A 20,727-nucleotide genomic window follows, 5' to 3' on the forward strand; every position below is an offset into this window, starting at 1 on the left:
ATCATGACGTAGGTAATAACGATTTTAAAGCTTTTTAATCTGACCGTACCCCACATCGTTTGATAATTACTATGCTAATTGGTTGATTAATTTTAAATTTATATCCTGTCGGTGAAAATTTTCATACTTTGGAATTTATTTCACATTTTGTATCTTTTTATCGGTATATTTATATTGTTTATTATTTATTTAAGTATTTGAATTTCCTAGAAACTTTTTACACCGTTTGAAAAGTTTCTGGGGAATAATATTCCATGTGTTTTAATAATTTTAATTATTTTAAACGATATTAGAGGAGTTTAATCTCAACTCTAGTCGCATTGTCAGGCGAAAAGTACCTATGGTACAAACGACAGCACATAAGGTTACAATGTACCTTATGTATTTTGAATACGAGTTATTTTACAACAAAAATGTGCTAGTCTCGTGTTCTGTCGGCTGTACCTATACAATTGTGAAATACTAAAAATACTTCGCACGTTCCTCAAAGTATGTTTTGAAAATATTTTGATAATGTAAGCAAATTAGTACAAAACCGTTTACATTGTTATTGTACCAGGATGTTTAGGGATAATGCATAAATATAATGAAGTACATAATATTATTCTGTTGGTATTTTATGACTTATTATTGAAGATAACATTATAGCCGTTTTCCCTTATTGTAACTTTATATTACAGAACATTGTAAAGCTCGTCTCTTTGAAATAAAATGTACAAATATTAAGTTTACACTGCGTAAACCTACGCATAAGTTACTTAAAATAAATTATGTACTTATTTTCACTTATCTGTTGGTGCTAGTATCACCTAATTAACATTTAAATTAGTTATTAACGCTCTGATAAAGCCCAAATCTCATTAAGATAGGCACTGTTAACAAGCTATAAACAACAAGAAATAATGATATACATGAAATTTTAAATTGCCTATGTTTTTAACAACGACCGCACGTAAAGTTACCCACTGGCATCTATGTATTTGTAATAAAAGATATATTGCAACAAAAATACAATTTTAATGAGCTGTAGACTTCGTATCATGATACACTTTCTGAATACAGATCTTTTTAAAATATAATACTATGAAATCACAAAAAACAGCTGCATTATATTAAAGTTCATACAGATTGACCAAAATGTATGAAATAGCAGATTTTTTTTTGGGATTTAGGAGTTTGTCCCATAGTGAAAGTTGTTTATATTCATCCTGTAAAAATATCAAGACGGTAAAAAAAAGAATCCAGTATTTTCAATGACTCAAACTGTATACCTATACAGTTAATGTATAAATTGTTATTAAACAGTGACTTTGCCTTTAAGTACGTATTGTTTTCACCTCTACTATTTTTGTATAACAGTTATCAAACTGCAGGTTATCGTCCGGCGTAAGTTAAAATAATAAAGTGGCATGATTGATAAAAAATATGATTACAATGTAAAATTCAAACGTAGGTACTTTATTGACACCAAGTTTAACCTACATTTCATAGAATTACACGTGCAGTCAATACTTGAATTATCAGGTGTTGATCATCAAAATTGTATGATAAGGGTATGAATCATTACAGTTTTGCTATTCAAGCATCAAAGGTCGTCGGCTTACAATAATTTTGGCTGTGTCATTACCCGACTGCACCAGAAGGAGGGTTATGTATTTTATGTCTGTGGACTGATACGAGAAACACGGGCCTTACATGTTTTTTTAAATCATAATAATATTGATGGCAAGTTATTTATTTCTTTTAATACATTAGAGTACAAAAATTGTCTTTAATGGAGAATTAATGGTTTCAGTACGTTTTTGTATGAAAAAATAGAATTAATGGGATTTTTATTTATACTTTGAGATAGATTTGCTAACAAGAATTCTATAATTTTTGATTTGATTTTAGCCGAGAAACTGTAATCTATGTGTTTACATGAGCTAAAAGATTCCAGAGACGAAGAAATTTCTTAAAAATATCGTTTTCTAATTTGATCCGAATAGTAGGTAATCGAACTCGTGAGCTAAAATACTTACTCTACTCAAGGCAATCTATTACTCCATTGGGTCTTTTGCATGACGCAAAACAACTCACAATTACTACAGAATACGCACGTGTATGAACGTCAAAGCTAATACAGCGTAGTTATGCAAAATTTCGCAATGGTCCATTCGTTTTTTGTTCGTTCAGATTTGTCGCGGTTACGTAATGTGCATAATTTGCGAGCTAAGTGCCATTTGCACCTGTTGTGTCAAGTGCAACTAACTTTTTTGAGGTTAATTAATGTACAGTCGAAGACATAAGAGATTTTTGGACTCTTTGATTAAGTACTTATTAAAATTGCATAAGATGCCAGTGTTTAGGTAAAGTAACGAGAAACAATGAAAATGAAACTCTTGTATATTTTCTATTTTATACATCGTATTAGCATATTTATTTATGGTTTTTAATAATATCCGTAATTTTACTTAATTCTGAATCTACAATCACCAGAAATGTTTTACATAATACGAATGTCTTTGACATTATTATTGTTGTTTGTATAGAAAAAATATCCTTAAGTCTCTAAAATGTAATATAAGTCTGTTTCAACTATCCTGTATAAAAGTGTATAATGATACCTAAATTATTACACTAGCTATCACAATATTTATTATTATTTATGAAAAGTCTTTGTGATACTGATTCTGGATAATAAGTACAATTTTGGGTACCTTCATTCTTAATTCCTTATCCCATTTACTCATTTTTTATGGAGGAGTAAATCATAAATCTTTTATATGTGAAGTACAATAAATTGTTGTGGCATTTCCTAAATGATATTAAAAATGACGTGATAGAGTTCATATTTTTGTAAGTACTTTGTAAATAAATAAGTATATTTAATGTCAAAATATGTTTTATTTTTTGTAAAAGCCCAGCTAATAAAAAATATTCAGAATGAAATATATAGGTAAGTAGTAAAATGACAACGCGTTTATAATATTAGACTAGACTTTATTATTTCTTTTTCATGGACACATTTATATGACACAATTTATTTAGGAATACATACTTACAAGAAGTTTTTTGATAGTTGACAACACAAAAATATTTATTATACTTACCTACCTACATTAAACACACTTGTTTATTTTTAATTTTAAATAAATTAACAGTTATCTTTCTTAAATAAATTACAGCAACGACCTCCCAAGGGTTTTCGTAGTACACCATTCATGTAATTTTGTGTAAAAAATCAAAATTCTCAGTTTGATTTTTTACTATAACATCGACGAATCGTAAAAGCTAAAGAACAGTACAGTCAGCGTCAAATAGTTCATGACAACCAAAGTAACCAAAAGGTTCGCAACACGTTTTTGTGACAGTTGAAATAAGATGTGTTATCAACTTTTTGGTGACTGGGTGTCACGAACTACACTGGTCATCACAAAAATCGACCCCCCGTATAACCATAAAAATTGGTCTCATTGATCCCAGAGGTAAGCCCAAAGTGAAGTCTATTTTCAAGTCACATTTATTGTATATGTTAATCGTTTATTAAGAAATTAAATGTGTTTTTCTTTAAGGATATTTATTGGGCTTCCAAATAACACCAATATTGTTGGGGCACCATGATTGTGTCAGTAGAAACGAGTTTTCCTGTAAAACGTAGGTGGGCCGATTTTTGTGATGACCAGTGTATTTGACGCTGACTGTACCTTATAACTGCTATACTAAGAATCAAAAGGTCGCAAGTAGTTTTGTCCTATAGTATCGTCGGGCAGCTTGCAGTCCTTCCATTGAGAAGCGCGGATCGTGAACGGACCCTTGCCGGATAGAGTCACTGGAAAAACAAATAAATATTACATACCAATGTGAAATGCAATGTTTGCATAGTGATAAAAGTTTAAATTGATATAGATAATTGATTAATGAATCCTATCTTTTCGAAAAACTAATAATATCGAAAAGCTTACTTCGAGAACTATTCATGAAAACTTAACTAATCGCAAACCTATCTTTGAAAATCGAAAACCTAACCTAACGAAAACCTAACTCCGAAACCTAACCTAACGAAAACCTCACTCCAAAACCTAACCTAACGAAAACCTAACTCCAAAACCTAACCTAACGAAAACCTACCTCCAAAGCCTAACGAAAACCTAACTCCAAAACCTAACCTAACGAAAACCTAACTTCAAAACCTAACCTAACGAAAACATAACTCGAAAACCTAACCTAACGAAAACCTAACTCCAAAACCTAACCTTACGAAAACCTTATTTCAAAACCTAACTAAAAATCTATTTTAACGAAAACCTTAGGTAAGTCAATAAATCCATAATCCATGTGCCCTGAGGTAAGTAAGGAAGAACTGCTTCCACGTGAGTACAATTTGCTATACAATCTGTTTTTATTTTAAACATATTTTTTACAGTAGGTATTTACTATAATTTCATACCTGTCATTCCAGGCAGCAGTGTCACGTTGTACCGGCCGTTGTAGAACACCAAAGGTGATCCTTCGTCCAGAGAATTCACTGTCAGTGAAGTGCTCTTAACTTCGATTTCTAGCGTCAGGTTTGAGCCGAGGTATTTTATGCCTGTAAGTTAGAATTTCCCAATATTATCGTTAAGTTTTTCAGATGTTTTTTTGAAGGTACTTGTTATCATTATCATCATTTATTTTCATCATATTATTGTCGGCCGTTTGGTGTAGTGGTTCAGAACGGATACTATGCCGAGAGGTCCCGGGTTCGATTCCCGGTCGGGCAGAAATTGAAATGATGAATTTTAATTTCTGTGACGGGGCTGGGTTTTTTCTATGTATAATAATAATATGTATGTATTTACAAACAAAAAAGAATTTAAGTATGTACAGGGTGGCCCAGAAAGAAATTCACTTTTGAAAATTCAAGGAAAAAAAATCTGTGTAATTTTGTAGAACTTTATTCATTACAATTCAAAGAAAATGAAATGAAATTTGTTTTTAAATTTATCTTTATTAAATTACATCGTCCAGGAGATTTCCTTGACGCTAACAACATTCGATCAACATGTATCAAAATCTTGAAATGCGTTCGTTAGAATTACCTCAAAACTTATTTTCCATTTTTTGCCGAATGTTCAGCTTCGCTTGCTGCATGGTTGTTGGATTATAAAAGTATACTCTATTCTTAGGGTAACATCACAAAAAAGAGTTTTCTGGAGTGAGATCAGGACTTCCTGGTGGCCAGGAGATGTCACACCTACCTGAAATTATTTTTTTGTGGGAACATGTCTCTTACCATCTAAATGCTCTCATTTGAAGTGTGACACGTAGCCCCATCTTGATGAAACCAAGTGCTCCTATCATAGCCTTGCGAATCATGCCACTTTGAAATCAAAAAGCTTTTCAGCATGCCAGTATAGCGCTCTCAAAAATTAATCATCTTTTCGATGCAACAAACCAATTAAGCAGGGGTGAAATCTCATTGCCACTAAGAAGCCCTAATCTCCTTCCAGCAGACTTCTTTTAATGGGGTTACGTTATGAGCAGTGTATACTCTAATAATCCAAAAACTCTGCAGCATTCATCCATCCTGAATCCATTTCGAGGTAACTCTAACGAAAGTTTTCCAAAATTTTTATGCATGTTGACCGAATGTTGTAAATGTCAAGGGAATCACATGTACGATCAAATTAAAAAAGGAAGTAAATTTAAAAATAAATTGCATGAAATTTCCTTTAAATTGCAATAATTAAAGTTCTACAAAAATGTACACTTTTCGTTTCCTTAAATTTTCAAAAGTGAATTTTCTTCTGGGCCACCCTGTATATCCGTTGTCTAGTACCCATAGTACAAGCTTTGCTTATTTTGGGGCTAGCGGCGCAGTGTAAAATGTCCATGTCCATTGTCCAAGGATATTTATTTATTTCAGCCATACGATGCTGCTGCTACTGCTAGTGCTGAACATAGGCATTTCCCAACAATTTGCAGATTGGCCGGTTGTTATGCAGCCTCATTTTCCTTTCCCATTTAAACTTTACTTAGCAAAAGAAACCTGTGACTTCATTTATTTTGTAACTCGACTGATAACCTATTGATGGCTATTGATGTTAATTTTAGTTAATGCAAACTAAGGTTTTAGAGCTAAAATTTAGTGTTTTTTTACAAGTTTGGTAAATCTTAGTTTATTTATTTATTTATTTATTTATACTTCAATGCCAAAAATATTAACATTAGGCGAACTTAATGCCATAAGGCATTCTCATCTAGTTATGATCTCAGTTATCTCTTATGAAGTTTGTCTATCCAAAGAACCCACCTCGGACCCTAAACTTGGTGGCCTCAGGAGGCAATTGAGGCCTGGTGATCTCGAGTCTATCCAGATGGACTCGTACCCCCGCGTAACCAAAGACTAGAGTCTGTAAGAAACCCCCCATCCCCGTGAAGAAATTCACGGCCCCAACATTGGGTCTGCGAAGCTCGGTCCACACCTGTAAATGTAAGTAGAGCTGTGTTAAATTGTATTTTGTTAAACAAGTAGGTAAGCAAGTAAGTAAATTAAGGAAGCAATAAACGTATTGAGTATTGAGTGAATTGACTTTACGCCCGTATTCACTATGAGGTCTAACAGTCCGCGTTCACGCACGGGGTCACACACGAACCAATCACAGAGCTCTATTCAACGCTGTGCGTTCGATTTGCTGCTTCACTTAAGCAAGCATCGTTTGTGAATATGGTGTTAGCAGGTTTGTAACTGAATTCAAATTTGGTAGCCCAACTGGGGATGATATTTTATTGATAACTAATTGGATTTTCGAGATGGCTTCGTTGTGTTTAAAAAACTTATCCTTCGAAACTGTGAACACTAGTTTCATACGTCCGATGCTTCAATATTCAGTATCTTGTCTCTTTCTTCTCTCTTCAGACATTCTCGCATTGATAGAATCGTGACGTTTGAAGGTTAAGGGAGGTTGAAATTACAAATCTAATTTCCCTTTGCTCTCCTAATCTTTTGGGTGTCGTTTAATCAGTCTTCTTACCTTAAATGGTTCTCTCACATATCCCAAATAGCTCTTATTGAACAGTTGAGCTGCCCTCAGGTTGTCTTCCAAGTCCAAGTGTCCAATGGTGTGCATGCTCCACGTCATAGCGGGCCCACTGCCACGCGTTACCGACTCGTAGTATGAAAGATCGTTGACTCTGGTAGTCCTGAAATTTTTGAATAGTGTCCATTTGAACATTTACTTTATGATTATATCGATCTTCTTTAGAGGCTGAGTAGTACCCAGCACTTAATGTATCGTTAAACCTAACTTAGAACTGTGAGAGCAGTGGCGGCGTAGCATGGGTTGGCACCCGGGGCGATCACCCCCCCCCCCCCCCCCCCGTCACAAGTCCTATGGCACCCCCTGGTACCCCCCAGGATTTTTGGGGTGTTACCTCCCGATTCGAAAATTGAAAGACAATCTCACCCCCCACCCCCCTCGTATCATGACATAGACCGCAGATTTGCCATGCAGATGTGCCAGTGAATCTGCGCGACTTGTGTCACCCCCTGATGCTTGGCACCCGGGGCGGACCGCCCCCACCGCCCCCCCCTTACGCCGCTACTGTGTGAGAGCCTCTGGTTAAGGCTCTCTTCAACATGGTTCTTATTTAAGCTAAATTGAGCCAGCCCTGGATCTCTTTTTGGTAGTGGGAGTAGGATGATGAAAAAGCTATTGTAACTCCTGAAAAATGTCTGACATTTTTCAGGAGTCATATAGGTATTTGCTGCCCCATGATCAGTGGGTAGTTATTACAGACTTTTCCAGACAAGAAAAAACAGTTATGCCCTAATCAACAGCAAGGCAGCACAGGACCGGTCGTTGTGTTAATCCTTTGGGGAGGCCTTTGTCCAGCAGTGGGCATCATTTGGTTCAAACGAACAACAGCAAGATTTCTACCTGTTCATCGGATACTGTAAGGGGAATCCCAGAAGCACCACATCAGCTTGCTTGATGCTCTCCCCTCTTCGATATCCTTGGAACTGCGGGTGGTAGTCCAACTCCTCGTTGTAGGGTAGCGAGAGGCTCCACGCGATGTCCGCCCAGTGGTCCGGGTCTTTCGCCATGTAGTAGGACTTGCAAAGGCATGCGACGTATCTGGAAATTGAAGAAGAGTTGCAAGGATTGTATACGTCAGATCATTATCAGGTCGTACTTCTGCAAAGGTCTCCTTTGACCCTCTTTACTAGAGGCAAATGGAGGGTTTATCCTGCACACTCCATACCGCGTGAAACAGTCATCATCACTCAGATAAAGGTATGAAATCAAAGTAAAAGTTATTGATTGTCTTTTGTTAGGTACTTACTGCGCCAAATATAGTGAATATCCAGCGACTACGTTTGTGAATGCAGAATTGGTAATATTGCTGTGATCTTCATCTGGGCCCATCACATCTGAAGATGTACAAAAATCGAGTATGAGTAGGTATTAGATGGTGGCCTATTTTTTGAGTTTCGTAACGAAAGTTCGTCATGTAATTTGGCTTACTCGCAATGTCGTAGAGTCCTGTGTTATAGTTGATAACTGCTCGTGATGCCCAAAAGTCAGCAATGTTGGTAACTATTGAACAGCCACCGTGCTGAAATTGAAATGAAACCAGTGTAATTTTGTCAACCCAACAATATTACTGGTGTTACTGGTTGTAAGTACTGACTCTATATTTTTCATTCTTTACGGTGGGCGTATATGCAAAGATGCTGTACAGCAGACCAGATGAGTAGTATTAAACATTTTGGTATCCAAAAGCTTTTGACATAAGGTACATAGTTATTTTGCTAATTAGCCATGTTATTACCTTCAGCCAATCCTCGTCTCTTGTAGTGGCTAAATACTGTCGTACTGCGAAGGAGATGCACCCTGTGATGTGCTGCTGAAACTCGGCCACTTCAGGACAGCATGGTTGAGTCACCTCCACGCCTGTGTAGGCGCTTTCCCATGGGTATCTGGAAATGGTACGAAATTCAGGAATTAACAACCACATTTCGACCCAATAACATGATAATATTTACAAAACCCACACTGTCCTTTGATGGTAGTTTTGTTTGTAATTTAATCAATCATTAACAATGTTGTGTCATTTCAATACACGTAAGTATGCTCACAGGGTTGCGATTTATATTTACACCCGTATTCACAAACATTACTATGAGGTCTCACAGTGCGCGTAGACGCACAGGGTGACACACGAACCAATCTCAGAGCTCTATTCAATGCTGTGCGTTCGATTTGCTGCTTCACTTAAGCAAGCGTCGTTTAAGAATACGTGCGTTAATTACGTATATGACGTCTATCACGTAAAGTATTTTTTACGCGATTAATTATATGAGTAAAGTGTTATTTAGAATTTTACCTGTAACCTTTGTTCCCCGTTAATTTAGCGAGCTGTGCAGCCACATACGCGTTGTCTAGCCGATACTGCAGCAGAATCTTCGCGTATTGAGGATACATCAGGAGAATCGAGGGGAACATCCACATTTCAGTGTCCCAGAAGTTGTGTCCTGGAAACGGCAATAGCATTGGTAATTTGTAGGAAATGTTTACATATATAGAATTCAGTGTATTCTTCTTTATTTTTACCTTCATAGTCATCAAAGGTGCCACCTCTAGCGAGTCCTGTAGGACTCAATCCGAAGTACCGGTTCAAAGGTTGATGAGATTCCTCCGAAGGTAGCGAGCTCAGGAAATAGTACCAGATCCCGTTGACTATTTTGGACTACAAAAATATGTTAATATAATTGGTGGTGTTTCTTAACAAAGTTTATTCTTGAGTGTACTCTCACCAGATTCAGATTTCCCTCGATGTCAAACCCAGACTGGTAGTACAACTGATGCCAAGGTTCCACATGCTTCTGGTACAACTCTTCGCCATCCTCCTGCAATACTGTATACGCATGTATTTTATGTCTAAGCTAATTGCTAGTTATAGTAATTTTTAATCAAAAAAGCATTTACAAGAAAAAGGATAAGAAAAATATACAACACCACCAACCTTGTAGTAGCTCTTCCCTAGCGATTGTTTTGTTATTGTCCACAGTCATCGCAAACGTGAATACCCTGGATCCATGCTGTGGGACCACCAGATGGTCTGGCACTGATGTCCAATAAACACAAACATCCACAGGGAGTGGCTGGTATGAAGGATCCTCGGTCTCTTTCGTTTGCCCACAGGAACTCCATATAGTTCGGCCATCGTATATTTCGGGAATCGGGTCCTCAAATGTTATATCATTGCTTGTAGGTCCAGGCATTAGTTTTACGGCTATCCAGATCTCGTGGTGCATAAAGTTAGGATCTGCAAAAGTGCATACAAATCATAACGCCTTTTAAAATAGTTGAGCAAAGTTACGTCAACGTGAGACAATAGATACTAACCGACATGGGGCTTAGAGACTACTTGAATTTGATTCACTATAGCTCTGGTATAAAACCTATGAGCGTATATCCTTTGGGTAACAATTGATCTGTCTCTGTCTACGCGAACCTTGAAAACGCCGTCTCTTGTGTCTAAACTATAAACTGGCTTAAAAGGAAAATGGGTCAATGTAGAGTTTAAACGAATGTTGGCGTAGCCAGGTATTCTGGCTCGGCGACTTACGCCCTTACGGCCATTGTACAGGCCATTCATATAGACAGTATCACTAAAGATGTTGGTGGCTACATGCCCATTTCCTATGGAGGGCATAAAGCGGTCTTCACCTGGTAATCTGAAAGTTAAGATAAATGAAATATTTATTTATAATAATAATCGTGTCATTTTAAAATATTTTCAAGTTCTGACATGCAACGAATTCAATTTTTAACAATAATTTTATTAGAAAACTATCAGCAATTATGTTTATTGCAGTCGATATACATTTATTATGAAACAAGACTCGTCTAACGCAGTTATCGCTGCCTCGTTAATTAATTCTAATCTCAAATCTAATTATAGCAGTTTCCTTCGGAGCTTGATTTCATCGTTGTGAGTCTTTGCTACTAATTTATAAGTAGGCGCTTGCTTAGTTTCTATTACGACGAGCAATACCGCTTTTAACAGATGTAATTACGGACATTCAGGAACCTGCGTGGCATTTTATTACTGTAGCCAATTAACGGAACCGTTAATAAACTAATTGAGATATAAAATGCAAATCAGTGGTAATTTAATACAGTTTAAGGGTAATGGTTGACGCTTTTTATTAATTTATCGCAATCATACAGATCGTGATGGCTGTTATAGTGATAATTACATGAATTACATTGAAATGTGTTGCCATTTAACTTCTATTTACTAGTTAGGTGATAATAGATAAGTCGGTGAAGCTCTCTACAATTCTACATAGACTTTACTCGTAGTTCAGTGCATAAAAATACCTAATTGTTTTGTTTTGCACCATTGTGATGTCCGAAATTGAAATCAGACGTTTTGTCATAGTTAATATGAAAGAAAGACAAAAACATTATTAAAATTTCTGAAGTAATTATTACCTACCTACTTCTGAAGAGTCTACTTAATAAAGCGTTTCATTACCTTACCCAAATGAGTTCAACAGTCCGATTATTTTTAAATAATTAATACCTACTTAATTGTGTTTTAAGTAGTTCGTGCTCTAATTTCACAGGTCCGTATTATGCAGTCAGTCTGGCTTAAATTAAAGATAAGCCGATTATAAAACGCATTCGAACATGACACTCCACCTTAATAGGCGAGGTCGTAAGTTCAATTCTCCGAGAAGGTCAGTGCAATTATGCAAGTATAATGAATCTAGATACTCGGTCCCATTTTATACAAGGTTTGAATAACTAATTGGCAAAAATTGTAACAATGAGGGTTTTCGCGATTGAAAAATCCGCCAGATGGCAATACGTAGACGCGAGGTTCAAATGCTGCATGATTCGTGGATTTTGACATATTATCTGTCAATGTCATGTCAAAAACAACCAATCATGCAGCATTTGGACCTCGCGTCTACGTATTGCCATCTGGAGGATTTTTCAATCGCGAAAACCCTCATTGCGAACACCTTCCTCGAAAAAAGTAGATTCTATTTTTCTTTTCGGTTTTCAAGGAATGGAAGCCCAAACATAGATTAATTAAATAGTTACTGGTTCAACTTTTAATAAATAATTATTATTTGCATTTTCTTACAACATTACTGTTTTGCGTTTGAGTGGTGCCTCATAATTACTTACTTAAGTAGGTATTTATGACTCTACCTTTAGTTGCTACTACTTGAAATTTATATGGCAGAGTCGGGCCATTTTTCCAATATACATTAGCCATTCACATAGCTGGGCATTAACTCGTTAATCCGTTAATCGTTAATTAACGAAGTTAACATTTCTATTAACGGATTAACTTTTAAGTTATCTTTAAAAAATGTTAACGGACTCGTTAACTTCCGTTAAATTATCCTAAGTCCGTTAATCGTTAATCCAGTACCTGCTATTTACCAAAAAGATACAGCAGGCACGCTGAAAAACGCATTCTGACAAGTACGTTCGGGCTTACAGAACTTCTAGAACCCAAAACAACAGTTTTTGTAACCAGATCACTAACGCAACGATATAAAAAATGCATTTTTTTTGTTTATTTACAACTGCATTTAAGACCAGTTCTCCTCAATCGATTGAGCTGAAAGGACAATGTTCGTTCTCCATACATTGTTCGCCTAAGAACCAACAATTTTGACATATTACTACCCGAAAGCGAAATAATACGATTCTGTGTGTAAGAACAATGATTCCTGATGGACACTTGCCATAAAATTAATGAATAAGAATATTAAATCACAGCGATTTTATAACATGTCGTTTATGACAACATGGCGTCTAATGTATTGTGTGAATGTATGAACACCGATTCGCGAAAAATGTTTTGTATTGTCGTCACGCCGAGTCGCATCCAAATAGTATAAAATAATAGAACAAGTTTTAGAAATACAACTCGGCATTCCACTTTTATAATATGCCCACATATTGCACGTAAATAAACAACATGAATCGTAGGTTGTTTCCACCCTTGTCATCTGACACATGAAATAAACTCCTATTGTATTATAGATATCGAAGCCGAATCGTATATAATAATAGAATGGGTTTTGGAGATCACTCGGGGTTCCACTTTTATAAAATACCTACATATTGCATAAAAATAACGCGAATCATGGGTTTTCTTTTCACCATTTACATCTGACACGAGATAACAAACTCCTATCTCCATGACTACCGTCGTAGTCTATGCCAGAGACTACAATATTTTAAGCAAGAAGTTTCAAACCTTAGCGGCTACAGTAACCCCTGGGCCACATACATCGTGATAACATTCGGTCGACACCGGAACGAAGTCTTGCGATTATGCAAAAAACACCGTATTCTAGTGCGGCTATATCACGTTCAACCGGGGTTTTAATTCGACTAAAGTCCTGACTAAAGACTGGAAGAAAATACGCCGCATTGTATGAGCACTTCGTGTTCGTTAAAGCGGCTTCAGATCTAGAGCCTACATAGTTTTCTTTCCAATAATATCCGCAAGTAGCGCTGCATGATCTTTACAACAAAAACGGCAATAGTTATTAAGGTGCCAAAATTATATGATTACTTTGGCACGGTATTATACACGTTCGAAGATTTGTCATTTTCATTCATTTCATCATCATCATCATCATTTCAGCCACAGGACGTCCACTGCTGAACATAGGCCTCCCCCAATGACTTCCACATCGCACGGTTGGTAGCGGCCTGCATCCAGCGCCTTCCCGCTACCTTTATCAGGTCGTCGGTCCACCTTGTGGGTGGACGTCCCACGCTGCGTTTTCATTCATTTATTATTTTCTTAAAGTGCCGGAAAAAAAATAGTTTCTAGCTGTCCCAGCAACTTCGTCAATAAAAAGTTGTCTTGTCTTATCTTTAAAATCGTAATATTAATTTCTGAACGTATCCTGTTTGACACCTAATAATATTATTTGACATAGCTGGCTCGGCGAATTTCGGCAAATTAATTTTGACATTGCAGAATATGACTTTTGATAGGTTTATCATAGAATTCGGCAGGGATATCCTCACGGAGGAAGTTCGAAAAATGGCGGAACAAGATCTTATAATAATGCAAGGCCGAAGCTGTAACGCGCGTGCTCCTACGTGTAATCCGGCGAGTATACAATAAATAGTAATGTCTGGTATATAGTGGTAATACGTATCGTTCGTTCGTTCGTTTCAGCCGAAAAGACGTCCACTGCTGGACAAAGGCCTCCCCCAAGACCGATCCTGCACCGCTCGCATACAGGCACCTCCCGCGACCTTCACCAGATCGTCGGTCCACCTAGTGGGAGGCCTGCCCACGCTACGTCTTTCGGCTCGTGGTCGCCACTCAAGAACTTTCCTGCCCCAGCGGCCATCAGCTCTACGAGCTATGTGCCCCGCCCCGTCTATGTCTATATGCGCTACGATTACAGGGTATCATTTTGCATAGTCGCAAGACTTCACTCCGCTGCTGTCAAATCAATGTCGCATAATGTTATCGCAATGTGTGTGGCCCTTGGCCAAATCACAGAAGCCTATGCGAAGAAAGAGCACTTGAATGACAATGAAAATCAGGGTTACCATTTTGTAAGATCTCCTCACTATTGAGGGTAACAAAGTAACATTAATAATCTAGCCATTAATTACATTTATTACCTATACGAGAAAGTAAAGCAACATGCGGTTTTATTTTAATTTGTAAAATATTTGTAACAGTTTGTTCTAAGTTTAGTTTTACAACAGTATTGCTGTTTCAGCTGTCACTGTGAAGCTTTGGGAAAATAAATAAATAGAAAAAATATTAACATAAATATTTATTTAAGTTTTTATGTTCATTATCATAATATGCCAATTTAAGTTACACTGTGTGACAGTCTTTGACACTAAACAAACTCTTCAGCTTAATAATACATACCTATAGGGCGTTTTTATAGTTACTCTTGCTGATGAAACAAGAAGGGTTGATTCTACTACTGAAATACAACTACTTTTCTTACAGGACCAATATCAAATTCTCAAAAAAAATTCACATCCTCGTGATGGTGATAATTTCTATGGAGATGTTTTTTTTTTATATTCGGTCTCTTGGGATAAGTTATTCCATTTGAGCAGTAGAATTAATCCTTTTTATTTGATCACATATAAAAATAACACAAGTGTTTAGGATAACTTCTTCTTTGGTATGGTATCACCACGGAGTTATAATGGCGGCAACTCTGTATCACTGACTTGTAACTTTCAAACAGTATGAATAATAAGGGCACCACATTGGTTTTCCTTCTGAAAAAAGGCTTTCACTTTTAGTACTAACCCTTTAGCACTATTTCATTGAAATAAAAATACAATAAACGCACAGAAGACTGAAATTGAGTCAACTGACGTGACATTTATAAATTGTTGACATTATGACAGTTTGACAAGACTAGGGATTGAAAAAGTTTTAATTGAAAAAGTAAAATGACAATTTATTAAAACGATTCACAAGGATATAATCGATTAAAAATATTTATAAAATGTTCTGATACTTGCCTGTAGCGATTATCCAATCCTGGTTTCTACTGAAAAACTACCTCGTGGCAAGATTTTAATAAAATAATAAAATCTTTATCCTCTCTTTCACAATCTAAAAGTTCATTTGGTCTATTATTATACATGTGCTATGAATGAGGGTTTTCGCGATTGAAAAATCCGCGAGATGGCAATACGTAGACGCGAGGTCCAAATGCTGCATGATTGGTGGATTTTGACATATCTGTCAATGTCATGTCAAAAATAACCAATCATGCAGCATTTGGACCTCACGTCTACGTATTGCCATCTAGCGGATTTTTCAATCGCGAAAACCCTCATTGGCATAGATTATGAGAGACTGGCAACTATACTAGGTTGATATAATCTCTCACTTCAACTGGCATTGGATTCAACATCGGATTCTGACACTTTTACAGTTATGATACCATGAATATCAGTTTATGGTCCTAATTATTTTTATTATATTTACGACCTTCGACCAGTTGGACACTTTAAATAGCTTCTTGTAATAGTGTCAATATCTTTTTAGCTTTTAACGCAAATCTAGTCTTCAAAGCAGTTTAATCGATTTATTTTATTTTCAAAATCGATATTTTATTGTCTATGATGGCCGCAGGAACATCACTATACATGGACTCCCAGCAATAAAGTACGGTAATGCCTCGTACAGATTTTATCGGCAAAAATTAAGAACTTGATAGGTTTTAGACCATGCCACGCACCAAAACGTCCGGAAGTTGTAATAGTATTATAGAATAAACGTTAAAAGACTTATTTATTTAATTTTTCAATGCTTAAGTGTCCATTAGAATGAAAGGGTGCTTAATGTATTAAAAAAATTAGAAAATAATTATGATGGGTTAATGTTTTTGGGCGGTTTTTTAGGCGATTTCTGACAATGTCCTTTGGTATACTCATGTAAGTACGATGACAATGCAATGTTATGGTACCATTGAGCTGGTCTGATGATGGAGTCAGGAGGTGGTCATAGAAACTCCTAAATGAAACGGCGGAATCGCATCGAATTTGGGTTCGTTGGATTTGTGTTTTCGAGCACTTTAGTACTAGATGATGTCCAGGGTCCAGATGATGGAGTCAGGAGGTGGCCATAGGAATTCCTAAACGAAACGGTGGAAACTTATCGAGTTTGGGTTTGTTGGATTTGCCATTTCGAGCACTTTGGTGTTAATTGTACCTATAGTAATTGTACCAAGGCTCTGAGATTGAGTTGAGATACAATTATAATTTAAAAACAAGTTTTTATTATTCTGAAAGGCAGTTGTACTAAACGAAAAAAATAATTGTACTCATGCAAGGTTCAAATAATTTCGAAAGCTTGTAGCGCAAACATAAAAGAGGAATAAATTCCATGCGCGATACAAGCTTTCGAAATTATTTGAACCTTGCATACAATTATTTTTTTCGTTTTATTATCACGTGTTAACGGATTAACGATTAACGTTATCTTGCGTTAAATCTTCCGAAATGTAACGTTTTAACGTTTAACGAAGTTAATTTTTTTAGTAACGGTTTAACGATTAACGAAGTTAACTATTTGATTAACGGTGCCCAGCTATGGCCATTCATTATATCTTAAGTTTCATCATCATCATCATTTCAGCCATAGGACGTCCACTGCTGAACGTAGGCCTCCCCTAATGCTTTCCACGTTGATCGATTGGTAGCGGCCTGGATCTTATGTTTAAGTTTTATTAACATTCTTTGAGCTAACGTAGTTCGATTAACTGTCAATTAATTATTGTCGCGTATAATAATGCCAAAGTAACAATGAACATTTCATTCATTAGTCGCAGGCAGATAATCATTAAACAATATTTTTCTTTAGCGTTGCAATGTTGTTATTGTTGCTAGCGATAAATGAGTGAGAATAATAATGTGAACGAACTTTTAGAACGAATAACAGTTGAAAATATATTTATAGGAATAAAATTTAATATTTTTTGTAGTTCTTTACGCATGAAATGAAATAAAAACTTACGTGTAAGTGGAAAAAATGTGTGGATCATTGCTAATATCGTCAGTTTCTTCAGGCTGGTTCTCCACCAGGTAATGACTGGATCCCTTGGTACTGAGGACTATAACCACAATGGCCGCCACGCCTAGCACACCAAGCATGGCTGCTACTTGTTTATTTCGCGCCAAAAACTGCCACATTCACGCTTGTTTTTTTTTTCGATTGATTCCACCGAGGAGGTCCGACGCACTGATTCGAACCAAAGAGGTCGCGACCGATAAAGTAATTCGAATATGTTTAGTCTGGACAGCGCGTGCGGCGATCGCAGCGTCACTTACGAGATTACGTCCTCAGTGATGATGTGACACACTTTATTGTACTATTAACAATGATAATGTAGGGTCATCTCTGTCAGGAAATCCTTTATTCTCATTTAATATATTTTTCCATTATGCAAAATCCATTTCATTGTCATATTGCGAGGTTAAAAAAAATAAAACAATACAGAGTGTAAATAGGCTCTACTATGAAGTTTTTAATGACCAATTGATGTCGAAGGGGCATCCCTAAACATAGGTTTGGTCATCAGCTAATTCAATTGTCGCTTCCTCATTTTCTTAACTCGATATAGGGGAATAGACGTTGTTTGACGTGCTCGACAAGACAATACCAGGATCTTGAGATCAAGTGAATTAATTATTACAACCTGCGACGGTTCGACGAACTCAGGTGGGCTTTGGTCCGTGTGGGCTGGGGTATGTGCGCCAATGTTGGACGAATAAGGTTGGCAACTGCACTGGCAATTAATATTTGGCAACTTTACGTACGATGAACAATATTAAACGGCTGAAAAATGCATTTGGTTCAACTGGCCAGCATGGTAGAGTCATTCTTAATTGATTCTAGTTTTGGCAAACATGAAGCATGTATAGTATTTATGAATATGTTTTACTTTTGTAAGGTCCAGACTAAGTTTTTAGGAATATTATGGTTAGAGTTATGTAGTACCTGCCACTGGAACCAGAATTGACCGGAAAATTTGACAGGCTAGAAAATATTTACCCATCAAAAACAATACGTGAGATCCATGTAATACCAAGTCCAGGCCAGGAAATCTTTAACGTTTTACATAAATTATTGACTTGGCCATCGCACTAAATAATTTAATTTACACGTGTTTTCATGCGATGGCCAAGTCAATATATTTATGTAAAACGTTAAAGATTTCCTGGCCTGGACTTGGTATTACATGGATCTCACAACTTTTTACCGTAGAACAACTGAGTTGCGAGACTTGGTTTTTTTGACAAGTATTGTTTTTGATGGGATCTCATTTCTTTTTGTATTTTGTAGACAGCAGTTATGTATCTACAAAACTGGACCGAAATTGAAGAATTTTACTCGACTTGGCGGTTGCACTACCGTGCCCCCAAATATCATTTCTTTTTGTATTTTGTAGATAGCAGTTATGTTTCTAGAAAACTGGACCGAAATTGAAAAATTTTACTCGACTTGGCGGTTGCACTACCGTGCCCCCAAATATTTTAGTTTTTCCTTGATTCATACACCAAACACTACTTATATTCCAAATTTGAAGCTTCTAGGTCTGCTAGAAGTGCCTTAGAGTTTTGATGATCGGTGAGTCAGTCAGTGAGTCAGTCAGTGAGTGACAAAATTAAGTAACTTTGACCCGTTATAATTCTTAAACTACTGGTTCAAATTGAATGAAATTTTAAATATACCGTGTCTTTACAATGCCTGCATAGCTAATGAAAATTCAGCCTTCTAGTTTTATCCACAACGAAGTTACAGGCGGTCGAAAATGGCCTGAATTGCTTCGAGAAAAGGATGGTACGGCCGTGCCGCTTTTTTGCTCGACTTGGTGGGGGCACTGCCGTGCCCCCAGATGCAGGCGGTCAACCGCACTCAAGTGTTAATGGAGAGTGGGAAGTGGACCATGGACTGAAGTTGAAATAAAATACCTAATGAAATTCTTTTTCTTTATTAATAAAATAAAAAAAACCTCAATTAGAAAAAAGACAGAAATTACTAGAATAAATTAGGAATGGAAAAAATTTTTGTTTAGAAAACACGTCATAAATTATCATGTTTTTAATGTAATCTACGCCGTGTAAATCTAATTTAATTGCAAGAAATTCTTCTACAAAACTTGGTGCTCTGACATTGATGGCTGGTTATAATAATTCATGTTTTGAATGAAGTAGGTAGTGCGCTCGCGCATCAGACCGTGTACCTCTAGTCACGCTCTGGTACCTACTTCGACGCTTCCAATCCATTTGGAAACCGAATTCGGTTGCTAAACATGTCTATTGGTTGCCACTTGTCATCGTTTTCACTTTGTTTAACATTGGCCACGGTTCACTTGGTTTAGGGTTTCGTACATAGTTTCATAGCTACCTCAGAAAGATAAATTGAAACTTTTTGGGAGTAAATTGTAGATTTTTTGAGCGTTTTTTGGTCTCTATGCTTGCTTGCTAGTCTTGAACTTTCTTAGGAACGCGAAAGCTGTAGGTAAAAAATGAATAAAAAAATCAATTCATCAATTAGAAACTTGATAGATTACCTACAAGAAGCAAATAAGTAACAAAAAAGATAAAACAAAAATAATTACAGAGATAATTCTATTTTGACTTTTACACTTCCAATTGGTATTTTTTTTTCCTTATAATTGAACTTTTAAAAGTCTTCGCTTCTCAAACTTAATACATAACAACCCCAATTAAGAAGGCATGTAGGTACTAAGAATTCAGTCATGTACGTTTTTATTTTATAAATTTTCTGGTACTTATTATACTTCGACACACACAATTTATTCGTAAAACAATTGACAGTCCAGCGACTAATATAATTGTAATACTATTGTAAAACTTTTTATCTTATTTGGAAATCCTCGTAAGTTCCATCAATTAAATTTTTCCAAAGGCACATTAATTATGGGCAATTAAAAGAGCAGTGAGATATGATTTCTGTAAGACGGTGTCGTTACCCGGCCGGGTGGCCAGGCGTGACGCCCTCCGCCGCGCTCGGCTGGCGCGCGGTCACCCACCTTCAAGCACCAGCTTTGAGCAACTAGTGTTGGCCGGTGCCCCGGTTTTCGTGGAAAGCGAGACATTGTAACATTTCTGGGACAGGATTTCCCGGCGGGTACCTTGCTTCCCTAGAAAACTTGACAAATAAGACAATTTTACTTCCAAAATT

At 36.5% G+C, this 20,727-nt stretch overlaps 1 protein-coding gene across 1 annotated transcript; it reads right to left on the reverse strand.

Moving 5' to 3' along the window:
* Positions 1 to 259: 259 nt before the first annotated feature.
* LOC135087595 (protein-glucosylgalactosylhydroxylysine glucosidase) lies at positions 260 to 17,843 on the reverse strand. The gene is made up of 14 exons (XM_063982321.1): positions 17,533 to 17,843; positions 10,374 to 10,705; positions 9,991 to 10,293; positions 9,782 to 9,882; positions 9,579 to 9,714; positions 9,352 to 9,499; positions 8,797 to 8,944; positions 8,490 to 8,580; positions 8,308 to 8,395; positions 7,902 to 8,099; positions 6,996 to 7,164; positions 6,275 to 6,446; positions 4,430 to 4,570; positions 260 to 3,811 (listed from the first exon to the last, which is right to left on the reverse strand). Exons 1-14 carry the CDS (start codon positions 17,706 to 17,708, stop codon positions 3,702 to 3,704), a joined length of 2,313 nt encoding a protein of 770 aa, XP_063838391.1. The 5' UTR covers positions 17,709 to 17,843; the 3' UTR covers positions 260 to 3,701.
* Positions 17,844 to 20,727: the final 2,884 nt, after the last annotated feature.

Source organism: Ostrinia nubilalis, chromosome 3, assembly GCF_963855985.1.
Source record: "Ostrinia nubilalis chromosome 3, ilOstNubi1.1, whole genome shotgun sequence".
NCBI classification, from domain to species: Eukaryota; Metazoa; Arthropoda; class Insecta; order Lepidoptera; family Crambidae; genus Ostrinia; species Ostrinia nubilalis.